This window comes from Lipotes vexillifer, unplaced genomic scaffold, assembly GCF_000442215.2.
Source record: "Lipotes vexillifer unplaced genomic scaffold, Lipotes_vexillifer_v1.1 scaffold1329, whole genome shotgun sequence".
Classification (NCBI taxonomy): domain Eukaryota; kingdom Metazoa; phylum Chordata; class Mammalia; order Artiodactyla; family Lipotidae; genus Lipotes; species Lipotes vexillifer.
Genome location: NW_006797566.1, coordinates 900,076 through 917,602, shown reverse-complemented (window position 1 = coordinate 917,602; position 17,527 = coordinate 900,076). Strand labels below are relative to the sequence as shown.

Sequence of the window (17,527 nt, the reverse complement as noted above, 5' to 3'; positions counted from 1 at the left end):
AAATGACCCCAGGGCAATTAGATCAATTTTTTATCACTCAGGCTCCCAGCCTTGTATTATCTCCAGGCCTAACTGCTCCCATAATAGTCCTGAACTACACTGGATGTCCTAAGGCTGGGTCACTGCTACCCTGGACAAGCACTCCTAGAGCTGGAAACAAAGGCTGAGTGGGCAGGGTAGGCAGAGCACCATTTATTGGAGCCAACCCCCATCTATCAGATGCTTGTTGACAAGAGCTCAGTCAGTGATTCTGGAGCAGCTCCTCCCAACAGATGGGCTGTGAAAAAACCTCTCTCTCCAGCCAGAGCTCATATGAGTAGTGGAAATCCTCAGGCAGATCCAACCTCTGCCCCAGCACACTCTGCAGGCAGTTATCCACAGGTGAAAACTCAGAGTCCTGGGGTCTGTCATACCGGCGGCTGTTAAAAGCCTCAATGTTGGCCCTCAAGGTGCATTCTTCTGCTTGGAAGTCCCACGGCCTGGCATCGATGTCTGTGTTGGGAAGATTAGAAAGAAAAAGATGTATACACCTCAGCACACTTCTCCTCTTAGCACAGAGCATGGTCTATGGGATACCAACAATGCAACTGCTCAGAATTTCCTTTTTTTGTAAAAAGCAATGTACAAAGTAAGTATATAACACGCTGCCAGTCAGGTTTAAAAAATATACACATGTCCACATACATATGCTTATATATGCAGAGACTATCTTTGGAAGAGTCTAGAAACTGGTTAACAGTGATTACCACTGAGAAGGAAATGAGGGCCCTGAGGGAGGTAGACTTCTTTTTATTGTATTTCCTTTCCGTTATTTCACTTTCTTGCTAGTTATATGTATTATATTTTCCAAAACAGCAACTCAGTTCCCTTTATTGAACTTTCCTTAGGAATAGGAGTTTCCCACTTGAACGAAATCACAGTTTTTAAGGAATGGTAAGAGGCAGGAACTTTCCTGATTCCATGGAACCTCCTCCAGTGCACGAAAAATCTATATGCAGCTTATGTTAAGATTATGAGGTGGGGCTTCCCTGGTGGTGCAGTGGTTAAGAATCTGCCTGCCAGTTCAGGGGACACGGGTTTGAGCCCTAGCCCGGGAAGATCCCACATGCAGAGCAACTAAGCTCATGTACCACAACTACTGAGCCCACGTGCCACAACTACTGAGCCCACGCACCTAGAGCCCATGCTCCGCAACAAGAGAAGCCACTACAATGAGAAGCCCACACAACGCAACGAAGAGGAGCCCCCGCTAGCCGCAACTAGAGCAAGCCCGCGCACAGCAACAAAGACCCAATGCAGCCAAAAAAAAAAAAAAAAAAAAGAAGCAAGCAGACAAATCCAGAAGGTGGATATTCTGCAGAACAACTGGCCTAGTTCTTCAATTATGTCAGTGTTATGGGGGGGGAAAGAATACTGCTAGATTCAAAACAAATAAAAGTATATAACAATCAGATGAAATTTGCGGTCCTGGGTTGGATTATGACTTGGAAAAGAATAGCTTTAAAGAATATTTTGGGGCAACTGGGAAATTCTGAACATGGACTTGATTATTAGATAAAATGAAAATGTACTGATAAAGAAAGGTAGAAATAACGTTAACTAAAAAGAGAAGATTATACACAACACTGTAAAGCAACTATACTCCAATTAAAATTAATTTTAAAAAGAGAAGATTACAAAATAGCATACACAATTTGCTTTCACTTAAATAAAATGTAGGGCTTCCCTGGTGGCACAGTGGTTAAGAATCTGTCTGCCAATGCAGGGGACACAGGTTCGAGCCCTGATCTGGGAAGATCCAACATGCCACAGAGGAACTAAGCCCATGTGCCACAACTATTGAGCCTGTGCTCTAGAGCCTGTGAACCACAACTACTGAGCCCACGTGCCACAACTACTGAAGCCCACGTGCCTATAGCCCGTGCTCCACAACAAGAGAAGCCACCACAGTGAGAAGCCCACACACCACAACGAAGAGTAGCCCCCACTTGCCACAACTAGAGAAAGCCCGTGTGCAGCATGAAGACCCAATGCAACCAAAACTAATAATCATAATAAATAAATAAATAAATAAAATATGTATATGTAGAGGAAAAAATCTGTATGAACATACAATAAGATTCTGGTGGCAATCTTTGGACGGTTCAAATATGGCATAAATATGGTAATATTGTAAAATGTTTGCTTCATTGTATTTTCTAACTGCTTTGTAATAATAAAAGGTTATTTTATTTTTAAAAATCTCTCAGAGAGACTGTCATACACAGTGAAATAAGTCAGAAAGAGAAAAACAAATACCGTATGCTAACACATATATATGGAATCTAAAGAAAAAAAATGGTTCTGAAGAACCTAGGGGCAGGATAGGAATAAATACGCAGATGTAGAGAATGGCCTTGAGGACATGGGGCGGGGGAAGGGTAAGCTGGGACGAAGTGAGAGAGTGACATGGACATATATGCACTACCAAATGTAAAATAGTTAGTGGTAAGCAACTGCATAGCACAGGGAGATCAGCTCTATGCTTTGTGTCCACCTAGAGGGGTGGGATAGGGAGGGTGGGAGGGAGACGCAAGAGGGAGGGGATATGGGGATGTATACATATAGCTGATTCACTTTGTTATACAGCAGAAACGAACACACCATTGTAAAGCAATTGTACTCTAATAAAGATGTTAAAAAAAAAATCTCTCAGAGAAACCTGTCACTTAAAGGAATGTTTTGAAAAGGGGTAATTATCCCTCAATTGACTTGTTCTATAAAATGGATTTTCATAGTTTACATGGGACAGGGTACGTGCTGGAATTTGAGGCAGCGCCTTAACATTTGTTATAACAGCACCTGACTATAATCATATATTTTCTCATCTAAAATATGTAACAATTCATACCAAAAGAGTAGAGATGCTTGTTTAGTTTTGTTTCAATCCTGGGCAACTCCCAGAGGTCAAAAGCTCTGAGAATACTCACCATTCCCATAAGCCCAGTCATCATTCATGCGGTGGCGTACTTTCTGATAAATGGCTGACATGGTTTTCATGTTGCTTTTCCTCCATTGGCGCCCGAGGTACTTGGTCTGTATTTTTAGCAGCTTCAGCACATAAAGTTGCAGCATGGCCTGTTTGACCTTGAGGGCCCGCTTTAAGATTGGAGCAGATTTAAACACTACCAGCATCTGCCCATTTAAAGAGGGATAAGAATGAAGAAAGATAAGGATCTAAACTTTCTTGGAATTTCCAACTCACAGAAAAATTAAGCCAAACCTGGCTAACCTCAGACTACCCTGGAGAGCTTTGGAATATCTATGGTCCAAGCTCCACTTAGACTTAGTCTTTAAGAACAGAGGAAGCACTCCATTTATATTTCACAATTAAAAATTTCTAATATTCAAAGTGCAAAAAAATTTTGTCAACCACACATCCTCTTTCCACTGTTACCAGTTTCCTGTGTATCCTCTGGAGATAATTCTATGTATGTGTATGTTACTTTTATTAACAAAAATGATAGCAACTACATACCCTTTCACGTTGTTTCATACCTTGATTTTTTTTGAATTTTATTTATTTTTATTTTTTTATATTTTTTTATACAGCAGGTCCTTGATTTTTATTTAATAATATATTTGAAAATTATTCCACAGCAGTACAGAACCATCACATTCTTTTTAATGATTGTATTAATATTCTATTATAAGGATGTACATAAATAATTTAACCAGTTGGTACTAATGAGCATTTACGTTTTTTCCAATCTTTCACGATTAGAAAAACTGCTGCAGTGAATAATCTTAGACTTGTATCATTTGAGATGCTTGACTATAACCCAAAATACAATGCTAACTTCCCTACCAGAGCTGCCCTGAGGGAGGGTCCATATTCAGCTCCCTGAAAAGAAATGGACCGGTAAATAATTATCATAGAGTAAGTACCCAGAATTAGGAGGTGCTAAGTCTTATGGAGCGTTCAATGTCTATCTATAAAGCTCGCAAAGCAAGAAGTCCATATTTACTAAAGATAAAAAAAACCCAATTAGGTGGACACCATGATCTGAAGCTCCACTCACCATGGTTCTGGAATGCTTCCATTTGGTCAGTTTATTGAGCAGCCTCAGAAGGTTGATGCAGGAAAAGAGGTTCCTCCAGCAGAACTGGTTGTTGTCTCCAGCTTCCTGTAATAAGGCATGCTCATCATTATCTCAACACCTATAAGGCATTCCTTCCCACAAAAGTATGGAAGTCACTGTTGGTCAGTTTAGGTGAGGCCTTCCATATGAAATGCTACCTGCCAATCCTGGAAGGCTCTGTACCTAGAGCAAGTACTGGCTAGAAAGATGGTACATGAACATAGAAACTGAATTTAAGCAAGCTTTCTTGTGTAGCTTTCTGCTTTAACATCAGAAAAGAGATGATAGAATTTTGCCCCCATATACTCTGCACTTAAGTAAGCTATGTTTATAATTGCTAAGAGTTATTCTGGTAGATTTCAAACTATTGGGTTGGCCAAAAAGTTCCTCTGGGTTTTGTAAGTTACAGAAAAACCCGAACAAACTTTTTGGCCAATCCTATATATTGTATGGATCTGATATTCATTACAATGAATTCTTTAAAAAATCAACCTCCACCCTCCTTTATCAAACCATATTGCAGTAAATGGCTTAATTCTCTAGCATGGAAGGAAAAACGGCAGATGGCTTATTGGAACCAGGTGTTTCTCTTGAATGTCTCTTGATAGCTTGTGAGCACCCAACCAGAGATAACAGATGGATGTCAGATCAGAAACAGGTAACTACTCATAGAAACATCTTTCAGGGACAAAAATAAGAGTCTGGGCTTTGGGGCTTGCACCTATATACTGGTGTAAGAAGCTATATAAATCAATTAACACACTTGGTGGTCAAACCAACATCTTGGAAATTTCTCACATCTACAATGTGAGAGAATGTAGGAGTGGGAGATGTGCAGAAGTGAACTGCTTTCTGGTGAGTGGAAGATTACCCCCTCCTCTCCCAAATTAATTTGAAGCAAGCAAGGCAGACATACATCAACTGTGGAATGAACAGCCAAGACTTTTGAGAATATTAGGCTCTCCTAAGAAAGAAATAAGACTGAGGATCAAAGAGGGGCAGGGAAACTTTTCAGATATATTGTTTAGAAATAATGTTCTCCTGCGAATTCCCTGGTGGTCCAGCACTTAGGACTCAGCACTTTCACTGCAGAGGCCCAGGTTCGATCCCTGGTCAGGGAACTAAGATTTCACAAGCCACGCGGCACGGCCAAAAATAATAATAATAATGTTCTTCTTCCTCTAGTAAATGTTCAATATTGTGTTTAGAACTAGTCCCAGGAAAGCTGTTTCTTCTTCTTTGTTTTTTTTTTTGGTACGCGGGCCTCTCACTGCTGTGGCCTCTCCCGTTGCAGAGCACAGGCTCCGGACGCGCAGGCCCAGCAGCCAAGGCCCCCGGGCCCAGCCGCTCCGCGGCATGTGGGATCTTCCCGGACCGGGGCACGAACCCGCGTCCCCTGCATCGGCAGGCGGACTCTCAACCACTGCGCCACCAGGGAAGCCCGCTATCTGTTTTGTTCTAAGAGAGACTTCCATGGGAGCCTCCACTCTAGTGCAAAACAGATCAGGTTTTATAGATGCTACATTTTGTGTGGCTAACAGAGGAGACAGACTTCTAAATGTTTATGTTTTAAAAAGAAGCAGGGGAAACAAAAACATAAGAGAGAAGTAAGTATATTTCAGCTGTGAGCTTTCTTCATCCTGACTTCTAATACAGTAGCCGCATAAAAAGACTTGCATCTCTTGTGGGATATGGGAGTAGCAGCATGGTCTTCGAGAAGTGGCACTGGAGTAGGCACCAGGACACCCGGGTTATGGCTTCAGCCCTGGCTGTACCACCTTAGGCAAGTAATTCCCCTGTTTCCTGTAAGAGGCTGAACTAAGATAACCTTTAAGATCCTTTTATCTCTGATCATTCAATAATTCTGTGGCTTACTTTCTCCAGTTGGCTTAAAAGTTAAAGTTTTGAGGGAGAGAATGCTGATTGTAGCTGCCTTTTTCTCAGAGCTGAGTCTCAAGAGTCCCAAGAGCTGCCCCAGTCCTCTCCTGAAGGTAGTCTCACCTGCCCAGGGCCCTTCCCTCTGATAATGCTTCCCTGATGTCTATAACTAGCCCCACTTCTTGCATCACCAGATGCTGCCTCGAGTGGGCACTGAAAGCACACATGCTGGTCAGTGGCTCTCCCTGGAGAGCTGAGTCCAGGCTTGTTGTCTTCTTTGCTGGAGCCCTGCTCAAGTCTTCTCCCTTCTTCCAACCCAACAAATAATCTTTTTCCCAGAAAGCCTTTAGGTCCATGGGTTCCCTTTCAGAATTGCCTGTCTTGAGAGTTTTTTCTTTTTATGTTCATTTAAAGCAGGTTTGGGCTTCCCCGGTGGCGCAGTGGTTAAGAATCTGCCTGCCAGTGCAGGGGATATGGGTTCTGAGCCCTGGTCCGGGAAGATCCCACATGCCACGGAGCAGCTAAGCCCGTGCGCCACAGCTACTGAGCCTGTGCTCTAGAGCCCGCGTTCCAAAACTATTGAAGCCCGTGCACCTAGAGCCCATGCTCCACAATAAGAGAAGCCACCACAATGAGAAGCCCGCACATCACAATGAAGAGTAGCGCCTGCTCACAGCAACTAAAGAAAGCCTGTGTGCAGCAACGAAGACCCAAAGCAACCAAAACCAAATAAATAAATTTATAAAACTAACTAAATAAAGCAGGTTACCTTCTTCCTTCCTCTTTTTTTTTTTTTTTTTTTTCAGGACTCAGCATATTAAGATGCAAACTTCTTCATGGGGATATATTTTGTGAATAGCAGCACTTGGCTATATTCTCTTGTTCCTGGTACTTAGCAGTATCCAAAGCAAGACCTTTACTCACTTTCAACCAGCTAAAATGAAAAAAGAATTGCCCATGTTCCACTCTCACAAATAAATATTTGTTTGCATACACACTTGGTCTGAAGATTCAGTTTAGCAACCACATCCTACACTTTCAGAGCATTTCTAAGGCCCTACAAGGGTTCTGTTCTCAAAGATCCATCCATAGCTCAGCTGAGTGAGCCAAGCCAAATAAAAACCCATGCTCTGGACTTCCCTGTTGGTCCAGTGGTAAAGAATCCGCCTTCCAATGCAGGGGACGCGGGTTCGATCTCTGATCAGGGAACTAAGACCCCAGATGCTGCAGGGCAACTAAGCCCGCGCACCACAACTACTGAGCTCTGGCGCCTCAATTAGAGAGCCTGCGTTCCGCAAACAGAGCCCATGTGCTCTGGAGCCTGCGTGCCACAACTAGAGAAGAGAAAACCCACACACCACAACTAGAGAGAAGCCCATGCACCGCAACGAAGAACCCACGCGCCACAACGAAGGATTCCACATGCCTCAACGAAGATCCTGCGTGCCGCAGCTAATACCCGACACAGCCAAATAAATAAATAAAGTTAAAATGTTAAAGAAAAAGAAAATACATTAAAAAAAAACAGGCTTAAGACCATTAAGTGGATAATTAACTCAGATGACTGTGGAAAGGAAGAACAGAGTGCTTCTTCGTTTTGTACTGAGGAAATCAGATTGGTTAGAATCTGAGTACTGGAAGAGACTTAGCTGTTCTAGTCCAATTCTGTTATCCATAGAAGCAAAACCTGAGGCCCAGAAAGAGGAAGGTGGTCTGGCCAAGGTCACAAGGTAAGTGCCCCAACCAGGGCTTGAACCTAGATTTCCAGTATTTACTGAATTCTAACACTTTGTCTTTATTTACTGTTCATCTTCTGATTAAGTTACTGCTAGGTTAAGGACCCAGATCTAGGTATCATAAGAGTTATGATTCTCAAAAGTGATGTGAGGAGGTATGGAGGAAGGAGAAAAGAAAATTTCAGAGTCATTTGGGGAGCTTTAGCAAACTATTTGTGCCCTGGGAGGGACCTGGGCATGTGAGTTTAAAAAATCACCCCATTACAGAAAGGGTGACAACGAGGAAAATCGATAAAATGCAAAACAACCATTTAGCCATGGTCCTTCCTCTGTATAAATACCTCATGGAAAATGGATATATACCTTATGATATGTTCACATTTTGTCTAGGATAGAGAAACAATAATGCTAATGGTGATATTGGTTTTAAACAGTGATAGTGAATGCCAAAACAAAGACTTTTATTTAAGGAGGTCACAAATCAGTGGTTACATAATGCCTAAAAGGAATGTTAGAGACCTTAATACCTGAACATAAAGAAAACAAAAATCAAAACAATAACAAAAATCTTCTAGAATATCTGTAAATATCTGGATTAGGAAGTTATAAAAACTAATAAAGATAGATGAAAGGATCAGGTATATAAATTTAAGTGATATGAACATATTTTTATAGGTATTTCTGAATATAAATCATACCCAAATTTGAAGAATTTTGAAATGAACTACCACTTAAGAATTAACTTAATAATTTCACTTGCCTAAATCTGAAAGGAAATGACAAATATTTCTTTGCAAATGGCTAGGTCACGCAAATTCTTACCCTCTGCTTTGGACAACACTTCACCACTCCACCTGCTTCCATATCAGTAGAGGGTAAGACTGGGCAAGATACTAAGAAACTTCTAGGTCTGATACTCAATGACTCCAAAATACAATGTATATTTAGTTAGAAATTATAAATGCATTGTTGTAATAACATGATATGTTATAAATTACATATAAAGTAAAAAAGGATATTAATACATACAAAAGATCGAATATATCCCACCCCTAAAGCATCATGTTGCACACCCTATTTTTCATACCATTGCTCTAAACAACCACCCAGATGCTGAGCATCCTACAGTACTTGAGGTCATACCCACTGCCTTCTCTAGCAACCTCCTTCTAAAGACCATACCTAACTTCCACACAATCATACATTCACCATCCTTCTCTTATGTTTGGAATTTAATTTTAATTTTTTCCTAGTTTAGTGGATTGAATTTGAATGCAGACTTTTGGAGATCTAGAAATTGTAAGCCTTCCTGCACCAGGGAGGTGAGGAAACTCTTCAGTACATGAGTAAAGATGGCCTATTGTAGAGCTAGATATTTTGACATGATGAGAAGACCGTAGAAATTAATGTGCCATTAACTCTGCCTTTATTTCATGTCCATTATATGTGTAGTTGGAATTCCAAATGAAGTTGAACTCAGTTCAAATACGGAAAACTGAGAAAATATGAATCAAGACTACCTTAGCCAAGTAATTCCACTTCTAGGAATCTATCTTAAGGAAATAATCAGAGATGAGGTCAAAGATTCAAGTGTAAGGATGTTCATTTTGGATTTATACAAAGAACACTGAAGTAAATGCCCAACAATAGTAGAAAACAATAATTTTTAAAAAATTAAGTAGTGTAATATTATATGTAGCTATTAAACATCATGTTCTAAGAATGTTTAATAAAATCATATTGTGAACATTTAAATTTTACTATGTGAATTGAAACATATTTAAAGTCCTTATTTTCTTAAATAATATGTGTGTGTGTATATATGAGTAAATATATGAATATATATGGTTAACTGTAGCAAAATATTAACAGTGGTTTATTTTCTTTCCTGTATGTTTCTGTATTTCCCCAATTTTCTGCAATAGTATATATCAATTTTAAAGTCAGAAAAAGAAATTGAAATGTTACTTAAAGAAAATCCTATACACTTAAAATGCCAGTACATTTTCTGTGCTTACAATTAATTCACTGGGCCTGAAAAAGACATAAATCTTACTCATATAAACACTAGTCCTTTCTGAGTGCAGAAGCCATCAGTTTAGATAAACAAACCACTATACTGAGGATCTATGTGGAGTAAACTTGCTAGTTAAGTCCATGACTGAGCTCAGGGAAATACTTCTAAGTTCAAGTAAAATATAAAAAAATCTGTGGCTACCAAATGAAACCACCAGGCGCCACTGTTGCTTCACAGAAAGGACAGGAATCCCTAGCATGAATCTGTTTTTCATTAAGAATAGATACATGCTTTTTTTTTTTAATTTCATTTATTTATTTATTTATTTATTTATTTATTTATTTTTGGCTGTGCTGTGTCTTCGTTTCTGTGCATGGGCTTTCTCTAGCTGCGGCAAGCGGGGGCCACTCTTCATCGCGGTGCACGGGCCTCTCACTGTCGCAGCCTCTCTTGTTGCAGAGCACAAGCTCCAGATGCGCAGGCTCAGTAGTTGTGGCTCACGGGCCTAGTTGCTCCGCGGCATGTGGGATCTTCCCAGACCAGGGCTCGAACCCGTGTCCCCTGCATTGGCAGGCAGACTCTCAACCACTGCGCCACCAGGGAAGCCCGAAAATAGATACATGCTTTTACCTACTCTTAGATAACAATAAAGTCTTCTCAGAGGCATAACAAGTATTTCAATAATTTTCTGTTCATATCCCCAAAAGTTAATCAGAAGAGATAAGAAAGTTTAGTTCCCATCAATTCCTACTTATGGGATTGAGAAAAGAGAACACACTGTATCAAGAAATTGATTCAGGTCATAAAAGCTGACTTTATGTTTTTTTGTTTTTTTTGCGGTACGCAGGCCTCTCACTGTTGAGGCCTCTCCCATTGCGGAGCACAGGCTCCAGATGCGCAGGCTCAGCGGCCATGCCTCACGGGCCCAGCCGCTCCGCGGCATGTGAGATCTTCCTGGACCGGGGCACGAACCTGTGTCCCCTGCATCGACAGGCAGACGCTCAACCACTGCGCCACCAGGGAAGCCCGACTTTATGTTTTGAAGTACCCTACTAATAGTAGAGCTTTAATGCTATCCCTGTACCACTGTTTGTGTGAGAAAGTACATTCCTCATTCCAACTCTGAATGACAGGGCTGCATGTCTCCACCCTGGCTCTGCTACTTTCAACTATAAAGTTTTGGCAGCTATTTAACTTCTCCATCTATAAAACACTAATACCAACCTCATACAGTTGTTTTAAAGATTGAGAAACATCATAAACAGGGTCAGACAACTTATTACCTCTCTCTGCAGAGGTAAGAAGCTCCCAGCTTCCTTGGCTGCTGAGACCACATCTAAGTAAGACAGGGAATCTCTGCCCCGGTGCTTAAAAAGGTGCTAGACTTAGTGTCTCAAGACATGGGTCCTTCTCTAATTCAGAGTCTTTGGCCAAATGGCTCTCAGGTCCCCTCCAGCCAAGAATCCTATGGTTCTGTAAAACTTGTGCCACAGAAGGTACCATTCTACTTTTGCACAATACACTTCTCTGATGTGACATCCTGCAGGTATTAAAGTTGGGGGACAAGGGGTTGGGGCACACACGGGTGCCATCATCTGATCATTTATTAAGGTCCTTCCGTGTACTGAACATGGTGCTAGACACTGAGGATATAAAATGAAGATGATACTATCTCTTCCTTTAGGGAGTTTTCAGTACAATGGAGAAACAGATACATATAAACAATTACAGTGCAACAGGGTGAAGGTATGGGCTGAGCTATATCTAAAGAGCTGTAGAGATGAGATAGATATTTGATTTCAACATGCTGTTCATCAGTCAGTTTCATGGGATTCAGAATAACTGAGGGACTTCTATGATTTGCCTAGAGGTGTTTCCAGCATGAGGAACTTTCTGGGTCATCCTTCTATGGCCATATTGAATTTTGCCTCAGAGAGACCTAGGTAAGGTATTTTCTGAAGTACACACCCCTGGGTATTTTCTGTAGCACAGCAGAAAGAAGACAGATAATTGATTTAGGCTAGACCAGAAGAGATTCTCCTGCCATTTATCACAGATGTTCACACTCAATTTCAGTCCCATTATCTTTCTAAATTTCCTCTCCTCAGTGTTTTTCACTGACCCTTTTCTCTAAAAAATGCTATGCTCAGCTTTTCCAAATCTTTCTCAACCGGGTCAGCAGCTCTAAACCCCTACTACCTCTGTGCTCTTGCCAGTATGCCTCTACTGATCTGAGACTCCCAAACCAGGGCATTAGGGAGCTAGAGAAGAAAAGGAAGAGCAAATGCCAACCTCTGCCACCTGGTAATTTCAAAGGGTATCAAATCCCCACTTGCTTACCAGACTCTCCGTAGTAAGCTCTGGCAAATCCTGGATGGTACAGCATGGGTAATCCAGGACCGAGATACTGCAAGATGCAGAGATAAGGACAGGCTTTAGGTAAATGGCAATGGCAGCAAATGGCTATATCTGAAAGGGCAGGAGGTATTTCTCTTCAGCAGGCCTCATCTATTTCCAAAACTGCTTAGTGATTTCAGCTGAAACTGAGGGCTCTGGTGCCAGGCAACTCCAGATCCAGTCTCCTCTCCTCATAGCCATGAGAGGAACCAACAGAATTCTTTCAGGCTGGCCCCTATCTGGCAGAGGCAAGAGAAAGCAGAAGGAGAGCCTCTGTATAGCCACCTTTCTCCTCCCTTCTTTAAAGGAATACATAAGCTTGTGTGCATTTGTGTTTCTGCATTTAAGTGTATGCTGTGTGTATGTGTGTACATAAAATTGTGCTCGCAGAGATGCTGCCCAAACTCATCCCAATAATAACAACCTGTGGAAGTGAGAATGAAATGAAGACCTCTCCTGTGTCTCTTACCAAATGTTCCTGAAACTCAGGAGCTCTGGGGAATGATCACAGAAGCCACTCCTAGAGGAAGCTTGAGACAGAGGCAGCTTCCTGCAGCAGGGCCAATCTAGCAGCTCAAGAGTGGTAATAGCATCTGCCCCCAAAACAGACAGTGGGGAACTGCAAGGGAGCTAGAGGCTCTGCGGTGAGCCCAGGGAAGCAAGCATGAGTCAGCAGGGGAAATAAAGCACCACATGACGACAGGGACACAGTCACTCGAAATGATGGCTCTCTTTCTTTCCTTTTCTCCCTTCCTCACTGGTACAATGAAGAATTTAGACTAGCTAATCGCTAATGCTCCTTCTGGTTCCAACATTCCATAAGGTTTTAAATACCAATCCATCCGAACTAGAGTAGTTGGAAATGGGTAAAGGATGTTGGCAAAGCATAGGCTATAAAGAGGAATATGGGGTTCCTTCAACTTGTCTCTACATTTCAAAGTCAAAACTTCTATCCAAGCAAAACACAATTTATTTGACTAGAAATGTTGACCTTTGTCCAAGAAACCCACAAAGGTAACCTAAGGGAACCAAGGCAGGAGAGGGGAGGGTGGTGGACCTACCTACTGGATTCTCCCAGGGCTCTGCACTACTCCATTAGGATAAACATTCTTAGCTGGCTCATCTACTTATCTACCCACCTCCCACTGACAAAGTCCCATGGCAAAGTAGGTACTGGCAACCAGGAAATGAGGGTGGGAAATCAAGGATGGATTTGTTCCAATCTCATTGTACTGAATTCTAGCCTAAGGGGGCATAAAATAAAGTTACAAGTTTCTAGGATATCTAGATTGTAAGAGCCATGAGGAAACTGCAATAATGAGCTGTAGGTGCTCAAGTTCTCAAGATCATGCAACAGTAAAGCTTACAGGTAACGCATGAGAGGACCACTGTAGCCAGGCCAAGCTTAGCAAACGGTGCAGTCTGGCACTACCACTCTTCCAACTCCAAATTGAACCTGATGGACACCTATTGGATTGTCTGCCCCCTGCTTCTAGGCCCATGGTACAGGGGGCATTTAGTTCCTGAACCCCACTCCCCAGTCACAGGTGATTGATCCAAGGGTGGGCCTCTAACCCTGGGAATGTGGAACAGGGATTGAGAGCCAATTCAATCTCTGAAGTGGCACAGGAATATGTTTAGTTCATGTGGGCATATTTCACTAAGTGGCCTAGGAAGCAGACAAAACTATTTGTCAATGAGAGAGGAAAAACTGGAGTGGAGGTACAGAGGCTTGGTGGCCATAGATGGAGGTGGAGAGCTTCCTGGGCTCCTTATGATACAGACCAACCCTGAGGTCCAGAGCTGCATCTCTGTCCTAGGTTCCTCGAGATGATACACTGCCCATTTTCTGCTAACAAATGCCCATTCTGTGTGAGCCAGGTCCAGCTCTTTTTGGTTCCTTATCACTAAGAGGGTTGACTGATACACACAGGTACCTTCATGAAGCTGTGACCCTTACCCAGCCCAACCTACACTTTCATTTTCCCCGGTAACCCAACTAGTATGTCTTCAGTGTCTTTTTTTTTTTGGCCGTGCCACGCGGCTTGTGGGATCTTAGTTCCCTGACCAGGGATCAAACCCAGGCCCTCGGAGTGTAAGTGCAGAGTCCTAACCACTGGCCAGGGAATTCCCGTAAGTGCTATTTTTAAGGGGGGTGGTGCCCAAGTCTCTCTGCAGTTAGGAAAAACCCATTCTCCAAGGCTTCCTCCAAACAGGAAAAGTAAAGCACTCTCATCTATGTTTATCTTAACTAATGCTTATAAAAGCTCTATGATATAGTCAGAGTAGGTATTATTCTCATTTTAAAGATGAAAATACTGTGTCTCAGAGAAACAAAGTATCTTACACTTGAGATGACACAGCTAGCAAGTGGCAGATCCAGGTCAGGAATCCAGGTCCCATGACTTCAGGTTCTGTTTGTGTGTTTTAAACTACATATAAGTAGGCTGCCTCTCCAGGGTGGAGTTTCTGGCCATGCTGACAGACTGGTGGGGCAGTATCTCCTAGCCCCTCTCCAGTCACCTCAAGTGTCAGGTCAGCCTTCTTCTACTTTACGAACTTTGCCTCTGGTAAAGCACTTCTGGTCAACTCTACTGATTATCATGCTTCTAGTTTTTGTGTAAGTAGCAAACTGAGGAACAAGGATCTACTCTGTTAACCCCCCAAGTCCCCACTTGGCTGGAGCAATCCATAGCAATTGTGATCAGAAAGCAATTTATGCTTTAACCCTGCCTCTGCTGCTTACTTAAGGGGTCTCACTAGCATGTTATCCTTAAGTAAGTCAATTAACCTCTCTGAATTTGTTTCCTAATTGGTGAAATGGGAATAAAACTTATTGTGATACGTCTTAGCACTACTGAGAAGATTAAATGAAATAATGGATGTGAAAATCCTGTATTTTTTTAAACTACAAATTGATCTAAGTAAGGTTCTATTATTTATCTTTAGTTACAAATTCTGTATAACACTTTACAAAGTAGTGTGATTGATCCAACTTGTGATTTATACTAAAAGTAGGGCTGACCAGACAAGTAGGATGCTTCACAAAAAATATTTTCTGGATCCTTCAGCCACAGGGCTGAAATTTCATCGTTACAGTTTCATTTCTTTGAGTCATGGCATTTTCAGTTTTCAAAACTATTAAAATACAAATACCTTTGGGAAGAGGCCAAACCATACACCCCACCAGTAGCACTTCAAGGAAATTAAATTTGACAGTGACAGCTCTAAAATAGAAAGGACCAGGGACACCAGGAGAACAGAAAGTCGGCTCTGAGACGATGTAACTTCTCAGCCATCCCAAATATCCCTTTGAAATAAACCTGTCCAGAGTTCTTACCTGTTTTTGGCAGTGATGTAGGACAAGATATTTTGATTGAAGAACTTCAGGATCAATGGAATGCAGTTGGCAAATACCAAATGTTGTGATACATATTCAAACTGAATTAAAAGATCAAAGCAGAAAGGATGCTTATTTGGGGGAGAATAGAAGGTCTGTATGAAAAAAAAAGAGGAAAGTACAATTCTAATATCCATTCCTAAGAATATCCACTGTCCACTTGTGTTATCAGTCTTCCTGTCTGGGAAGTGGGAAGAACCATCTTCAGCCAGCCCATCCTACAGAGAAGGGGACAATCTACAGCGTGTGTATGTTGCAAGCACCTGACCAAAAGCACAAAACATAAACAAGCCAGAAAGAAAATCCCACTCCAGATAAATAGAAAGAATTGCTGTGAGATTTGTTCCTAAGCTCCACAGGAAAGGAAGGCTCCCTGAGGGGGTTGTCTTCCATACCAAAGCTCTGGCTCATAGGGTTTCAACTGTGATTGATATAGCAGGAACAGGTGCAGCCCAGCAACTGCTGGCATCACTCAGTCAGGATGGATACGGCACACAGTAACCAAATGAATCACTGGAATGTGGGCTCCAGCGTGAGTCTGGTTCACTATATTAGCCCCCATACTTAGAATTCAGTATTTTAATGAATGAATCAACAAGAGTCCTTCAGTCAACAGATACTACACTGAGAATAAGTCCAAGATCTTTTTGATGGGCTGAACACCAGAACATAGGGCTACATTTTGCTCTCTTGAATCTGGATGGGGTTTGCATCCAGGAAGACCTATTGGGGCAGTGTCATGGAGTTGTGTCACCTGGATTTTGCCCATGATACACAGAGGAACATCAGACGCAGTTTGTCTCCAGATCCAGAACCTAGACTGCTGGGAAGTGTAGAAACTGGGTTGAAAAAGCAGAAAATTGTAGTGTTTTAAATCCCTTAGCTCTTCCTGATCACCGAGAAATAGCCATGGCAGCAAGCTAAGCTGCTCTTTGCTCAGGTGTGTGGTTAGCAGTGGGGAGTCAGGTTGTGCCGCCCATTTCTCTCTTCTGCCTTAATACTTTCTCCCTCGCAGCTGACCCAGGGTATTTTCCAAAGCCTCAGATGGAGAAGCCAATGCATACCTACTATCAAGTGATGGAAAACATTTTTCAGTTTGAGACATGTCTGTAGCCTTGTCAGGATGCACTGACCAGGGCAAGACCCATCAAGCCACCCACCTGTCTGGCTGTTGATCCACATATTGCCCACCAAAAGAAGCAGACAGAAGCACACATACACAGTTCTCTTTCTACTGGGAGCACTATTTCTCATCCATCCCTACTCCTTCCAGCGCTGCTGCTGCTCAGCAAACACTGGCAGAAGAAGTGTGAGTACTCAGGGCACCTAACACACCCAAAGATGTCTCTGAATGTACGAAAGTGGAGAAATATCCTGGTTGTACAGTCAAACCTGCCATGGACACATACCCTGGAGTGGCTTCCCTGCACTCTGAGGTCCTGCTCTTCTACCAGCAAGCTTGGTTCTGACTCCTTAGGAGGAAAATGAGGCAGAGGCCCTGTGCAGGAATGGGAAGGCTCCCTCTCCTCTCCATGTCTCACCACAGAGAACATCCATTCACTGCCCCCATGTTCTCCTATATCCCGGCAACACCCATAGCGCCAAGTCCAAACTTTTTAGCATGGCAAATAGTGCTTTCATAGGGAAGCAGGTTCTTAACCTTTTTTAGCCTCAGTGGAATAAAATAAGACCCAACTCGTAGGGTTGAGAAAATTAAATGAGATCTTACATGAACTTAACAGAGTGCTGGCCACATTGTAAGTACTCAAAACTGTGTGCTAGGGCTTCCCTGGTGGCGCAGTGGTTGAGAGTCCGCCTGCCGATGCAGGGGACGCGGGTTCTTGCCTCGGTCCGGGAAAATCCCACATGCTGCGGAGCGGCTGGGCCCATGAGCCATGGCCACTGAGCCTGCCCGTCCAGAGCCTGTGCTCCGCAACGGGAGAGGCCACAGCAGTGAGAGGCCCGCGTGCCGCAAAAA

The 17,527-nt window shown here is 42.5% G+C and overlaps 1 protein-coding gene and 1 non-coding gene across 2 annotated transcripts in view; one reads left to right on the top strand and one right to left on the bottom strand.

Moving 5' to 3' along the window:
• Positions 1–241: 241 nt before the first annotated feature.
• STRIP2 (striatin interacting protein 2) overlaps positions 242–17,527 on the bottom strand; it is a 41,875-nt gene continuing 24,589 nt past the window's right edge. The window contains exons 17-21 of the mRNA XM_007469706.1: positions 15,490–15,590; positions 12,093–12,159; positions 4,062–4,166; positions 2,970–3,174; positions 242–492 (exon numbers count right to left, since the gene is read on the bottom strand). Coding sequence (XP_007469768.1) covers positions 242–492; positions 2,970–3,174; positions 4,062–4,166; positions 12,093–12,159; positions 15,490–15,590 — 729 coding nt within the window. The remainder of the gene's footprint in view (positions 493–2,969; positions 3,175–4,061; positions 4,167–12,092; positions 12,160–15,489; positions 15,591–17,527) is intronic.
• On the top strand, positions 5,171–5,242 carry TRNAE-UUC (transfer RNA glutamic acid (anticodon UUC)). The gene has a single exon. It is a non-coding gene; the product is annotated as a tRNA-Glu (tRNA).